General features: G+C 45.0%; 1 protein-coding gene across 1 annotated transcript in view; it reads right to left on the bottom strand.

Annotated features, from left to right (window-relative positions):
• Positions 1-14,726, bottom strand: part of LOC108890399 (adhesion G protein-coupled receptor A3) — a 131,796-nt gene that overhangs the window by 35,811 nt on the left and 81,259 nt on the right. The window contains 2 exon segments of the mRNA XM_051076685.1: positions 7,833-8,041; positions 8,494-8,704. Of these exon segments, the coding sequence (XP_050932642.1) occupies positions 7,833-8,041; positions 8,494-8,704 (420 nt within the window).

Genomic DNA, 14,726 nt, shown 5'->3' with positions numbered 1-14,726 from the left:
AGCAGCATCTGCAGCAGCTCCACACCCTTACAGTAGATTAAAAAAAGCTGCAACTGCAGGGCATGGCTGTACTCTCCTCGTATGCTGAGGAGAAGAATGCACTTTTACAAAGCGATAAGGACATGAGGTCAAAACATCAGAGGTCATGGTGATGATGGATGGCTGCGGAGGAAAAGGCCATGATGTATAATAAGGCATTTGCAAGAGTTTAAATTCTCAAGACTATTCTGAAAACCACCGCCGCTTTTAACCCTCGGCCTTTTCTGTTTTTCTGGTGATATAGTTTTGCTAATCAGGGCCTGGCAGCAGCAGCAGCAGTGAAATGGAGGGGCAGAGGCGGGCATTCTGGGAGCTGCTGTCTTGGCTGACAACAGAGGTGGACATGCAGACGGCCAGGCAGCCAAACATCCAGCCAGCCGCAGGCCTGGATCACTTTCTACACCACCCTATTAGAGAAAAAAAACCTGCTCTTAATGTGTTTGTCTAGACTGCCCTTGCATTGTGCAAATGAGGAGCTGTCCAGTTCAGTTAAATGCAGTGCACAAATACAGCAGGCCAATTGAAAGCCAGTGACAGAAACTCAAACAGAGGCAGAGAGAGGGAAAGAGAAAGACAGAGAGGGAGAGATGGAGAGGCTGTTTACACGGCATGCCCTCATTTCTACCAAGCTGTCTCTGGGGTTCAGAGAGGGTCGCACACTCGACTGGGGAACAGCTGGTGAGACGGGGGAGAGAGGGGACGGGGTGGGTGGGAGAACATTTGAACATCGACAGTTTCAGATCAGATGCCATATGATGATGTGAACAGTCCATTTTTTTTCTTGATTACTGTTCGGTGGAGACTGTGTGTACCAACACTGTTCTAGGACATGAATCATGTATGTCAGATGGACTCTGTCATGTGCAAAAGGACAAGTGGGACCTGTTTCATTTTAATCATTTGTGACTAATCGTAGACTGTGCAGCAGATGCATGAGAGTCCACACAGTATTGCTATAAAAAACTCATTTCCATCCCATCCAAGTTTTCATATCTCACTAATTGTTTGAGAAGAATGAGCCAAAATCATCAACTTGGAAATAAAATCAAAATGCTACTGCATCATTATCTTTCATAAAGACTGCTTGTCAGCAAGGACAGTTTTACATTTCAAGCAAGCAGTTTGCCTCTCTATAAAAACCATAACACAGTTTTGGCTGCCAGTTAATCAGCGGCTGCATATAAACAACATCAAACCTGTGAGACCACCGAATAGCCCATTACCTTTCTTTGCACACACACACACCTATGCACACACATTAAGTGCAACAATCCCTTCTGCTGTGAGCAGCACTATTATAATCTTTCATACACTTAGCTGAGGAGCATACATAATTTGAATAACAATAGGTTAAAGCAATGCAATTTGTATCCAGGCTAAAAGAGGGATACACACTGCATTAAAAATAGAGCGGCCAATACCGAGTGTTAGGGAAGAGGGCCAATAGTAAGTACTGGCTTACTCCAGCAATGCTGGGGTAAAACTGTTGATGTCTGACATAAATGGTGGTCTGTGAGCTCTGAAGTCATTAGCCAGGGAGAAAACAATCTGCATCACATGTGAGGTTAGAGGCCGGCAGCACTCTGTTCTGGGAGTGCAGGAGGGGACTGCTGGATGAGCCAGACCTTTCCCCTTTCACACCAAGTCCACAGTCAGCAAACACTAAGAGGTTAAATCAGAACAGTAGAAACAGAAAGGAGAGTCTCTGCCGTGGCAATGTGGTTTCAGCGAGCACACACACACACACACACACACACTCCCTCACACCCAACAATCCCTGTGTGCTAAAGTAATCATGCCTGACATCAAATTTAAGTTAATGCTTACAAATGGAACATGAGTGCATTTATTAAATATTAACCTAAGCTAAACCTCAACTCTTGTGCGGTAGGTTCACACAGCGCAGCACAAAGCTAAGCCTCAGAGTAACTGGTTAAGTCAGCGGCTGGTGAGGAGGCTGCACGGCTGCCTACTCGTGGATGGAGGTGGATTAGTGCTCGTCTGTCAGCTGCCACGTTTGGAACAAGTGCAAGTGAGGTAAGGGGTGAAAGGTAGCTGATGCTAAGTGGGCTGAATTAGCTTAAGCCACATAATGGTGACAAAGCTTAACACCAACACAAACACACACTGATGACTCATATTCTGTGAAACTATGTGCTGACTTTCAGTCACATTTTGCTCTACTACATCCACAGAGGCCTGTAAAAGAGAGAGAAATTTAACCAAAACATCCAAATTCAAGTTAAAGGAATGACAGCCAGCACAGAGTTAGCTTAGCTTAGCATAAAGACTAGAAACAGGGGCAAACAGCTAGCCCAGGTCTAAAGGTAACACCTACCTGCACCTCTGAAGCTCACTAATGTTACATCTCTGTACTAACATGAGCGTGTGAAGGACATGTTGTGGTTTTAGTGGAGGTTATGTGCCAGACCACTTCTTGGCTGGGAACAGTGACTTCTTAGAGTCTGTCGTCACAGTGAGGTTGCCAATTTACAGCTTCTGGCTAAGAAACAGTCTGGCACATATCCCCCCATAAAATTAACAACGTGTTGTTTTCACCCCTCTGTTTTATTACGGACCAAACAAATGAGATATAATGTGTTAATTAATGACTTTTAGAGGTGCTGGTTGGCAGATTTTGTCACTTCTGGGCACAGCTAAGCTAATTCTTTCGCTATCTTTTTAGTTTTTATACTAAGCTAGGCTAACCTGATGCTACATGAACCAGACAGAAACTGCTGTCAGCAATTATCTTCTATTTCTGCAGCAGAATCCATAATGTGTAAATGAATCTTTATCTCAGTAAATCGTACTTATTATAGACAAATGTTTAATACATCAGTACTGTATATATCCACAGCAATACTTCTTGTGTGTGAGATATTTGGTGCTCTGGCTCTCCAGAGGCTAAGAGGTGCATATTGTATTACACCCTGCTTCTCTAACACAAACCTCCTTTTTAATCCACTATCACCTAACACACAACCACAGGGAACCCAGCTCCTCTCTGTTGATATCACAATCTGTCATCACCCCTTCCCTCTTCCCCTCCCACTACAATGCATATCAACAGAAAATGCCAGCACAGTGCTATGAGACGTGGATGCATATCTAAGCAGGTCATCGTCATTATCACTGTAAATCCCTTCATCTCCTAAAACACACACACACACACCAGCAGCTGCTTTAGTATGAAGAAGTCTCAGAGATAGGAGAGTCCGGGTCGTGAGGATGGAGTTAACTCCACTGAAGCCCAAACTCGTTTGTGAGAAACTGGGCTCGGTGTCTCATTATGTCTGCCTTGAGCACAGATGTGAACAAATGACTAATGAGGACACAACACTTTGAGAAAGCTATATGCTGAAAAACAGACACCGACTGTGGGTTGGATTTGAATAAAACTAAAATTTTAGAAGATGTGTTTTTTTGTCATCACAGCCACTTGGCATTGATGAGCCCAGTCTTTTCTAATTTTCATCCATTCATCCTTCATTTTCTGAGTTACTACCTTTTCAGAGATGATGATAGTAATTGAGGCAATAAACATTTAGAGATGTCTCAAAAAAACCAACGCTGTGCTGATCTATTGTTTGTGAGATGCAGCCTGGTTACTCCTGTGTTCTCAGTCATCAGGATCAGCGGTTTAGAGAACGGGATGGATGGATTCTCTCAGTCGTTGTACGATACTGGTATTCTGTTCTCCTATATGGGAGACAGGAGCGTGTGGTCAGCTCCAGCAGTCAGCAGTAATGTCACACGGGTATCGAGCCCGTGGATGGCTCAGCCAATGAGAACTAATGTATCAAGATGGGATCCTGTCTTAGTCGGTTTGGTTCAAGACGGAGGAGCAAAGACGAAAGAATTCTAGTCTGTTTGGTGATTTTGATTCTGAGATCCTGAAGCTTGAAATGTGACGCAAGAGCATTTTCATATTCTCATCCTTCTCCCATCTGTGTCTCACCTCCTGTTCATAAGAAGGTTCACGGTCCTGAGGTCTGATCATGGGATTATAACCCAAAAGCAGCCAACAGGAGAGAGAAACGTCAGAATATGTTCCATTACAGGTGAGGTTACACGGTCAGGTCACATTAAGACACTGCTGGTGAGTGAGAATTTTCCAGGAAACTAATAAATTGTAGTAGTTCTGATGGTAAAAACACGTCACACTGATACGACGACGAAAATATTTCAGTAACATATTTAAACTCAAAGAGGGAAACGGGATTAAAAGCCAAACAACAGGCCAGGACTCCTCCGGAGTTTCCTTACTACACAACAAAAATCTAAACAAGCTTTGACAAACTCTCAGATGTCTACCAGTTGTTAGCAGTTCCATCTCCAATATTCAGCAAAATAAAATACACAAAAAGATAAAATAAAGCAAATGTAGTGAGCAAAACTTTGTTTTTATTCTTTCCTCCTCCAGTGATCATCTCACAACCCCCTGAGATTTACTGTGTGACTGTGTGGAGGAGCTCAGCCTCCACATTAGGAACCACTGGACTAAAATACTGCTGTGTATAAACTGTTGAGCAGTTAAAAGAAGCTCCGCCTCAGTCAGCTACAACAGTAAACTGCTGCTCACACACTGACGCGTCAGTATTAGTAATCTAACAGTGTAATAATGTATCAGTCCCTGTGGACTCGTCGATGCAGTATTTATACAGTTCTATACTTTTATAAGACTTTGAAAGCAGGATCTCTTCATCATTATCTGCCCTTCTCCTCATCAACAACAGATGCCTACATCCACAGTTACATCCACACTGTATGAGACTCTACTGTGTTTAACCAGGAGGTCACCTGTTCTACTGTAACTGTGATGCAAAGCTTCCTGTTTCCAGGTTCCCACTCTGCCTCACATATTCATTATATCCTGTACAGTGTGTGGGAATACATCTCTGAACAGCTCTTCCCTTATTGGACTGTGGCCTTAGGGCCTTTGTTATGATTGGATACTTACAAAAGGCAGCCACCCCCCCTCTGTGTGTCACTCGTTCTAAAGGTCTGCTCCTGCATATTAAACAGTCTGGAGCGTTGCAGCAATCAAACGCAGGAAGTCCTTCATCTACATTCTCACCTCAGTGAATAAATTAATAAATACATGAATAAAATTAGCTGCCTCAGAGACAATAGGAACATACAGTGCAGAGTCTGGCTGCAGAGAAGAGATGCATCTTTTGGGGAGGGGGGCTTAAAAAGGGGGTTTGGGTGGGGGGGGTTGACGCTTGTCATTGTGATGAAGACAGATGATGAGGCTGCATTGCTGTAAACGAGTGAGTCAGCCCTTCCTTCAGACAGACACAGGCCTGCGGGAGGAAGAATGAGGGGGAGGGGGGCAGAGGGAGGGGGAGGGAGAGGAGCATGGGAACTGTCCCCGGTGCTGAAATCTGGAATGGCTGCTTCAAGTTCAGCTCGGTGCAGGAAAAAAAAAAAACCCAAACTGGAGGCATGCTGTCTCTCACTACCTGACCCACATCTGAAACAATCTGGATCACGAGTCTCCAGTGTAACAGGTCAGTGACTGACCTGCTCTCCAACGCCAGAACAACCAAACGAGGCAGTTATTACACCTATCAGTTTTCAAACTCCACAGCAGGGGGAGTATAATATATGCTCAAACAAAAAGCTTTAGAGGCTGCTGAGTTTTTCCACACAGATTCTGTCCCAAGTCAGATATTTGGCATTCTGATCACACAGCCAGCGGAGGGAGATTCTCCACCATGTAATTCTTTCTGAGCCAAGTCAAAAAGATTCTCATTAAAGTACTTTTTATATCCCAAACCTCAGTCCCCAGGGACAATTGTATTGGGTTGTCATGCTATTTGTAGACTAATCATCTCCACACACACACACACACACACTAAGCCCCATAAGAACTGAATGTGGATCAACAGGAATTGGATATTGCATTGTGCCTTTCAGGCATCCCCCCCCCCCACCCATATTCTTTGAAATGATTTTCTTGCATTATTCATCTTTCAAAGCTGTCATGCTTTGTGGTTAACCCTCAACATCACACATGCAACATGAGATGGATTCTTGCACTGTGTAGTGCAGACAGCTGGTCTAACAAGGAATTCAGCTGTATCATTTAGAGGAGAGGAAGGTGATACAGCTATATTATGTCGTGATGTAACACTTCACACCCAGAAAATGCCGACTCCTCCATCACCTGTCGTTTTTACTCTGTCACAGCAGCTGGATCATTTAACTTTGGTCATACAGACTTTACAACTTGTTCTCCTTTACACCAAAGCAGAGGGCTTTGTGTTATCTCAACGCTTTCACTTCACCAGTTACACATCAGAGCTTCACTGATGGCATCTGCTCACTTGTAAATACTGTCAATTAAAACATGGTCAACTTGCAGTCATCCAGTCAGAGGCAATTCCTCTCAGTTTGACGTGAAAAGATTATGCAACAGGTCTGGTACTTGCAGAAGCCGCCCTCGGCTATAAGGGTCATTGTTGTAACATACAGTATTTGAGATGAGGCCAGCAAGAGAATGATGTCACAAGTCCGTAAATAAGGGTCCTTTTCTCGGGCACTGCAGAGACCAGGCGGGTGTGGTGACTGCATTAGTAGACGCGCAATCCCCGGCGCAAACGCTCGCCTAAGACCATAATGTGGACATTCCTGTCACGGCTTTCCACCATCGCTATGACTACCTGCTACTTGTCGGACGTGTCTTGAAGTTCAAATCATTAATCTGCTGCCGGGAAATTTGACAAAAATGCCGATCACGCTTTATTGTGACAGCCACAAGGTGCCCAGTGACGGCGCGCCTCCCCATGCCTGTGTTTGATAGAAAAATACATGCACAATGACAATCTGACATCTGCTCTCCATCTGACAACAGCTTAGTATTCTCCACAGACACCCCACTCTCTCCCTCTGAGCACCCCATGCCTTTTTTCGTTCGCCGCTTTCCCTCTGTATCCCACTCTTTCTCATCCCTATGCGGCTTTTTCCGAGCCAGCTCATTTCCACACACGAACAACAACGGAATTGAACAGCGGCTTCATAAAATATGCAGGTAAAAAGGCAACTCGGCAAGCACCGACATCTCAAGCACAACACTTTTCATGCTCTACTGAGAACTGACCTCCCAGTCTAACGAATCCCACTCTTCGGTAAACATCCGGAGGATTTCTTTTCATCCAAAAAAAGCGGACCAGGCGCAGCGGCTCTATGGAGCGACTGGGCGATGCGATGCCATTGCGCTTTTGGTATTATCCTCATGAAATCAATTTGAACAGGGGGACGTCGTCAGTAGAAGGCATCTCGGCGGCGTCGAGACCAACTTGAGCGACACAGGAGAACAATGCTATGTTTTACAGTCCAACATTTTTGCTCGGCGATGGTTGCAGCCAATTAGCACACCACTTGCGCTCGGAGGCGAATAGCTCCTGACAAGGCGCTCCTTCTCTTGAGCATCGCTTCTATTTCAGCTGCTGTGCTGCTTTTCGGAAAAAGGTGGCAGACTATACAACACACGCAACTTCTCATTTCCAGGGTATAGGGGGAATTTAGCATAGCGCACACTCCAAAGCCAATAAATCCCCGTAGCGCATTTGACAAATCCTTTCCCTCTGCTGAAGGGGCAACAATAAAGGAAGCTTTTAAAGGTCCCTGCATGAAGTGCTTCTTACAACACGTGACTCCATCTATTCCACGGTGAAAAAGATGCATTTGATCCATAACAGGCCCTAAGCAGTGGGAGACACGTTATGTGGGGGCATGGATGTGTTAAAATGAATGACACTGGTACCACACAGTGGACTACTCACCATTAGCACAGCAAAGTTATTATGATGGGTGCAATGAATAGTGGTCGTGTTGCCCCCGGAGCCTGTTATGTGGCAGCCCTCTGCCCTCCAGCCACCGTGTCCATCCAGCAGGTCAAAATCCCAATAGGCTGCGGTGGGGTCTACACCCAGTGCGAAGTGCCTGAGAGCAATAGTAACGGAGTGCACGGCGCTCCCGAGGCTGCACCCATCTGCAAGGAAAGCAACACATTCAATTAAGGAAACCAAGTGGAAAGTGTGTAAGTGCTGTGGCAAAAGCAGCGTGGACATGGACGCGCACATACACATACTAACTCCTGTATGCACAACACACGCGCGCGCATTATGTAGACATTACTCATGTGTCAGACTGTTGTTGACAGACTGTTGTGTGAAGTGTTGGACATCAACTTTAATGTGATATAGAAAGCTGCAGCAGAGGCAGAGCAGCTCAAAGTACAGAGGTGTATGAGATCATTCATTCACGTTAATGAGGACTTTGCTTTGAATTTGACAACATGAACAGGAGGCTGTGAAGCGTGTGTGTTAGCATGTTGCGCAGAACAAACTGATACACGGTGTGTGTGTAAGCATGTAGTCGGAGTCGCATTACAGTACAGCGTTGACATCACAGGCATGATGATAAAAATGGATTTCCTCTTACCTAATTTGGTGAAAGCAACTGGTGTTGAAACGCTCCTACGCTTCCCATCATCTGCGAGATTTGACGAATTCCCCGTGCAAGGAAAGAGTTTCCCATTGCGAAACACAATAAACTGCAGCTTGCAAGTGGAGTTATCAACAGATTGCAGCGCAGAGGAGGAGATAGGCGTACCAGCCAGCGGTAAATGGATTGAGGCGACTGCCACTGAGTTCTGCGGATGGAACAAAAAAAGAGAGGAAAATAAAAATTAAATAATGTCTCCGAGATGCGCAGGGGGAAAAAACAAACTCCCATAGAAAAGACTGACAAATTGCTTTCCTCTCCAGGAGTGGAGGCGACCATAGACCACAAGTGACCAAGGGAATGAGAATCACGTTTGAAGCGCTCTAGTGCGCCTATTTGGTCAGGCTCCCTGCCGCAGAGGTGGAAATGGTTCTTACCATTTCAGCTTGAGGGCACATCAACACTGCAGCTTGATTTAAAGAGACAACCGGTCTGACTTTATCTTCTTTTCACCGACTAGAAACTCCAGAGAACCCCCGAAAAAACATTCCTGCCAAGGTTTGGGGGGAAAGGAGCTGTTTCTGGGAGAAAGGCATGGGTTGGGAATGTCAAGGTGTAGACACGCGCCATCTTTGTGCCCATGTGAATCCAAACTCATCCTGTAAACTTGCTTTTTATTTCTGAGTCCAACAACCCCCCTGTGCAGACAGAAATCCCACCAGAGCTGCATTCAAGATCCACAGTCCCTCTGATCTCTTATGACCTGTGGCTGATCATTTTACATACTGAGCAAATAACACATTAGCAGTCAGAAGTCTGTGTCCGTCCTGCCCCAAGGAAATCTGTGCTAAAACCAGGATCCAGCCTTTTGGAGCTACATGAGAACAGCTGCAGGAACTTTTGGCACAGCTGAGGGTTCAGTGAATCGACGCCCCTGGTGGACAGAAATGTTGCTCAAGGGTGTGTGGACTCAGAGCACTTACAGGACAGGCTGCACTTAACCCTGCCAACAGATCAAGTTTAATCATAAAAATGCTTCCAAAGTGACAGCGTCAGCATAGAAGAGCTACACGTGTGGCCGCGCTCTCAGCTCCATACATCCCATCAGCTGAGGGAACAGGCAGGCTCTCATCTGTTCAATATTTTATCCAGAAAACTGGAGAAGTGGAGCTACAGTGCAGTGCACTCTCTCAATCTTCTGGTCAGTGACCTTCATCAGAGTATGAAACAGTGAAGTGCATGAAACAGACGGAAACTGGGAAATAAACCTTACAGCCGAGGTTATTAACACATCTCTGCTGCGGGAGTCGATTTCTGTGAAGAAACAAAAACACTGAAGGTCCCAACGCATTCATTCAGTCAGTGACCCTAATGGAGAATGATGCTAATGATGATACTGTATGTGCTCATAATAAAGATAATGATTGTGTTACGCGGGGGCTCGTTTTCCAAATGAAGTCTGTTTTGTTCAGCTTTCAATCACGTCACCCTCCAGTGTGAGAGGATCAGCACTTTGAGCCTGAAGGGGAGGGAAACTTCCTGCCCAAGATGAATGTGGATGCCCATAAAGTGCCCTTACAGTTAATGGGGAGCTGCTTAGTCAGACGCTCAGCCCAATCAATGTCCACGAGAAACATGGCCAAATTTCTTCATCAAGTGAAACCAGGCCTCATTTGTCTGTTGTTATGTTTCTTGTGGCTGCAGTGTTGTGGGTCAGCTGGAGACGACAGGTTTGAGTCTGCTTTGTTTTGATGCTCCCTGCTCTTAAAATAATTGTACATAGTTGACAAAGAGCAACGGTGTGTTTAAGCACAGTTCCTTTACACTACAGCCACGGTGTGAAGAAGCAGAGGTGAGTCTACAGCACAGGGTTTTGCTGGCTATCAGTTTCTGTATTGACTCACTCTTGAAAGGCTATTGATTTTCATCCTGCAGCGTGTGTATGTGAATGGAGAGGAGGGAAGACAGAGGAGCCTTGCCTTGAAATTTATGTTGCATCATTTCCTCTCTCTGAACAGCTTAAGCTTGGCAGCCTGTTTCCAAGACATCATAGGATACAGACATCAGGGATGGAGCCAGAGAGGATTTGAGCCTTGGTGACAATCGACAGAGTTTAACACGGGTCTAGCACGCTATCCGAGGGCTCCCTCGTCATACAGCGAGCATGGATGCCAGGTGACCTCCATCCCCGGGGGATGTGTTTTCAAAGCGTACAACTCACAAAAAGAAATCTTATCTTGTATACTTGTCTCTTCATCTCTTTCTACATCTTTTATCCTCTTTTATGTGGCGTATCAAAGGGATTTACAGCCCAGAGGGTGTGCTATAAGCCACGGTGTGTGCAAGGTCCCGTTCTAAGCTACAATCTATGTTCCTCCTGAGCAACCTAAACAGCTACATTTCCTCAACCCCAACACCACCGGGGACCTCACACTTCAGAGCTGATTTAGCTGGATGTACCTCAGCCGTCTGACCTTCCTCCAAGCCCCTCCCTTTCTAACAGGGCCGCATGCGGTAGCCTTAGTAACCATAATCACACACTCCCCTCCGTCTCTCGCTCCAGCCTGGTGATCATGCTCCCTTCTCTTTTTTTCCTTCACTTATTCCATGCCTTACAGAGGGCATCCAGGTGAATGTCAGCAGTCACCTCCTATTTCAGGCTGTTCCCTCTCATCCACCTCCCTCCCTCCGTCCTCCTCCACCTGCTCCTTGATGCACAGCTCTGCTTGATAGAACCACAAAACTGCAAAACAGCCTGCAGGGCAAAACACAACAGCGGTGTTTGACCTGGGGCAGCCACCAAATCACAGCATAAACATCACGCTTAAACATGGCTCCTTGACTTCACAGGGGGATTACTGTCAAACGCGGTTAGACAAAGAGGTGAAAATTAAGAGAGTCAGTGAGTGTTTTTTATTGTATAATCCAAAATTAGAAAAAGCTCCGGCTCTGTGCCTTTGTAGATATATCTGTGGGAGAGATACATTTATTTATTTGCACAGGCGGCAACTTGGAAATTAACTATGAATGAAATGAATTTAGCTCAAAGGGCAGCTTGGTGAGCTCGGCCCCAGCCGAGAAGAACTGCTGACGAGCATGATGGGAGATTTGCATAAATTTTTTTTTGTAATCACTGGCAGTCCTGTCAGCTCGGACGTGGTCAAAGACACAGTGACCATGACAAATAGGTAGACATCAGGAGACTTCAGGGGGTCGCTTCTACCCATGATGCTTTGAGCCTGAAAATAAATTACTTTGCTCACCAGTAACATTTAGCAAGACCTTGTACACGCGTCTCTGCTGGAGCTGCTTTCGAGGTTCGAGTGTTTGAATTGCCTGACATAAAAACATGAACAAAGGAAACCTAATTTTACTGAAGTGATTGCCACGGCTGCAGCTCAAAAGACGTTTTCCTCTTGAGCGTTGTTATGTTGTAGTGTTGTTAGCATTACTTATCAAAAGAAATTAAACACAGTCCTCCATGGTTGCCATGCCAACAAGAGTCTGTTTCCTCCAGACGGGTTGTGTTGGTCTGGGTGGGTGTGGGGTGGGGGCCATTTGAGCAGATTTGAACAGGAAATCAGGCTCTTTGGAGAGGCAGAGCTGTGCTTCAGCTGTCAGCTACACTCTCCTCAGTCAGCTCTGACTCAGAGTGGCACATCACAGGGTTGTGTCTTAACAAAAACATTCAAGAGGCTGCAACAGATGGACAGCATTGTTTGATTAAAAAGACACCCTGGATTAGAAATTAATGAATTCATTGTGTGTAAAAGCATAACTAGCATATTAGCTGCAGGGTGATTGATAATGAGCCAAAAGGAGCCAAGTGTTTGAGACAGAACAGATCCTGGAAGGGAAATTCACTGATCTACAGCATTAATTAATGCAAATATATGACTCTCTCTACACAACCTGGCTGGCCATATTCAGCTTCCTGAATATCCAGAAATGTATTAGAGGAGTTTGTCTCATCAGTCTCCTGATGCCACGTCAGTGTAGCCTCATACCCATTGTTAGTGAAGGCAAAGATGACAGTGAGTCAGCGCAGTGTCTCCTGAAAGTACATATTTCCATGCAGCATTGTGATGATCAGAAACAATTTGGGTGCACAAAGAAAAACAAACAAACCTATTTTTTTTTTCATTTCTCTGAGTCGTCTAACATTTCTTCTTAAAGGACCAGTTCGCCAAGATTCAAAAAATGACACCGTACCGCTGTGTCAAACCATGAAGACATTTTAAAACATCCAGTTTACATTCTTATATCCAGTCAAAATGTTGACATTGGACGATTCCGCACACTAATACCTGAAGAGGCTCTCAGTGTTGGTTTTGGATGTCAACTGTGATGCGCAGAATCGTTCAATATGGATGCAGTTCCTAGGCTGAAGTTGCACTGACCTCCACTGTACTGGCCTGGATCCATTTCTTTCAGTGACTGAGACACGTCTGAGCTTTGTTGGCCTGATTAACAATGGGGACGTAATCTTCCTGTAGCAGAGCCAAAATAGTAGCTACAAATAACAAAAGAAAGATGTTGACAAGTGTGAATGAGATTAGCGCTGCTGTAGAGGTTGTTGTAAGTCAACTGACAAAATTAATAACTCTTAACTCTTCAGTCTTGACAAACATAAATTTAAAGCGTTATGTAAATATTTTACCTCAAAATATCACCTTCAAAACTGTTGGGATGGTTCAGTGTAACAGGGAGAACAGAGCCTGTTGTTTCTCTGTGTAATTGTGGTTCCTCAGGTTCGACCTCCCTCTAACTGAGTGAGAGGCAGCAGCTGAAACTGCTGGAATCAGGTGGAAGTTAAAAAGACTTACAAGTCATTAAAACCAGAGTTCATCTCTGATATCCAGGAAACTGACGGGAATATCAAGAGTTAGAAACTGAGTTTGGTGAGTTTGTTACAGCAGCAGCACTTCCTGCTCCAGGAGCAGGGGATCATGGGTAGTATACACCAGTGGGCTGCTCATACTCAAAGTCCAACAGAATTAATGACCCCTCCTGACTGCAGGGGGGCGCTGTTGCTAAGCGAAGTTACATTGTGTTGCTTTAATGAACAGTATAAAGGTCTGGATGTGTCATTAAATAAATAGCCTTCACACTCTTTTCCATGTAGGTTGAGAAAATGACTCTCCAGCAAACACCTACCCTGAGCCTTTTATCTATTCATGTATTCATTCACTCTAAACCATTCATTACCTATTTATTCACCAACATGCTCATTGTCAGCACTGCTGAACCAGATATAATTGGCCTGTTTGTGAAGAAGACTGAACTGGCATGACTGGAATCCAAAGAAAAGAGTCAGCATCTGGTCCATGACAATATACCATTTTACCTTTCACATTAACACACATGTTCAGACACACACACACACACACACCTTTTTGGAGTCAGTCCAGGTCGTGCTTTACTATCACCACACTCACGCTTCTCAAGTTTGATTCAGCTGCAGGGGGACAGGATTAATGGGCGGCCATTTGGTGCAGCAATAACAGTTGGCTATCACACAGAGTGGGTGTGCTCGCTCTGCCCGAGAGGTGAAACACAGTCGTAACTTTGGATTAGGCCGCAGGGTCCTGCCCGCTGGATGAACGTATGAGAGTCCCCCCTCAGTTCAGTACATCCACAAGCTCTGTTTTTTCAGTTACTCCCAGATTAACCTTCACTTACTTTGGGTCATCGGTCCAGGAGAAGAAAGGACAAGACAGCAATGCAATCAAGGTCATGTTGAGCTGCTAATTCATTAATAGATTTCTCACTTCTGTTCCACCTGTCGGGCGGCGTTATTTCAGACACACTGCGTCTCCAGCCAGGAACAAATGTACTGCACAGATATCAAATGTCACAACTTGTCCAGTCCCTCGCGCTGCAGTCAGAACCGTACATTTAACCAGAAGGTGTGTATTCCACTTCAACAACATGATTAAAGTAGATCTCCATTTGAAGAGAGAGGAGGCAGAACAATTGCGGTCTCTTTGGGCCTTTTCAGATTGTAATTTGAGATTCGGCTCGGAGGTGAAATGAATGTGAACTGGTGTGTGTGCTCGGCAGATTGAATCATTCAATTACTTTTCAGTCGCTATTTGATTTTCTGCGCGCATGTGGTGTTTATGACAATCTCTCCGTTTTTGGCGAGTATTGATCTCATAAACGTGTGCTGTCAAACAGTTTGCAGTTTGAGGGAAAAGACTGAACTCAACAAATTAACTGAATGAAAT

The sequence above is a fragment of the Lates calcarifer genome, linkage group LG16_LG22, assembly GCF_001640805.2.
Source record: "Lates calcarifer isolate ASB-BC8 linkage group LG16_LG22, TLL_Latcal_v3, whole genome shotgun sequence".
In the NCBI taxonomy this organism is placed as follows: Eukaryota; Metazoa; Chordata; class Actinopteri; family Centropomidae; genus Lates; species Lates calcarifer.
The sequence above is the reverse complement of the archived record's forward strand: the minus strand, read 5'-3'. Positions and strand labels throughout refer to the sequence as shown.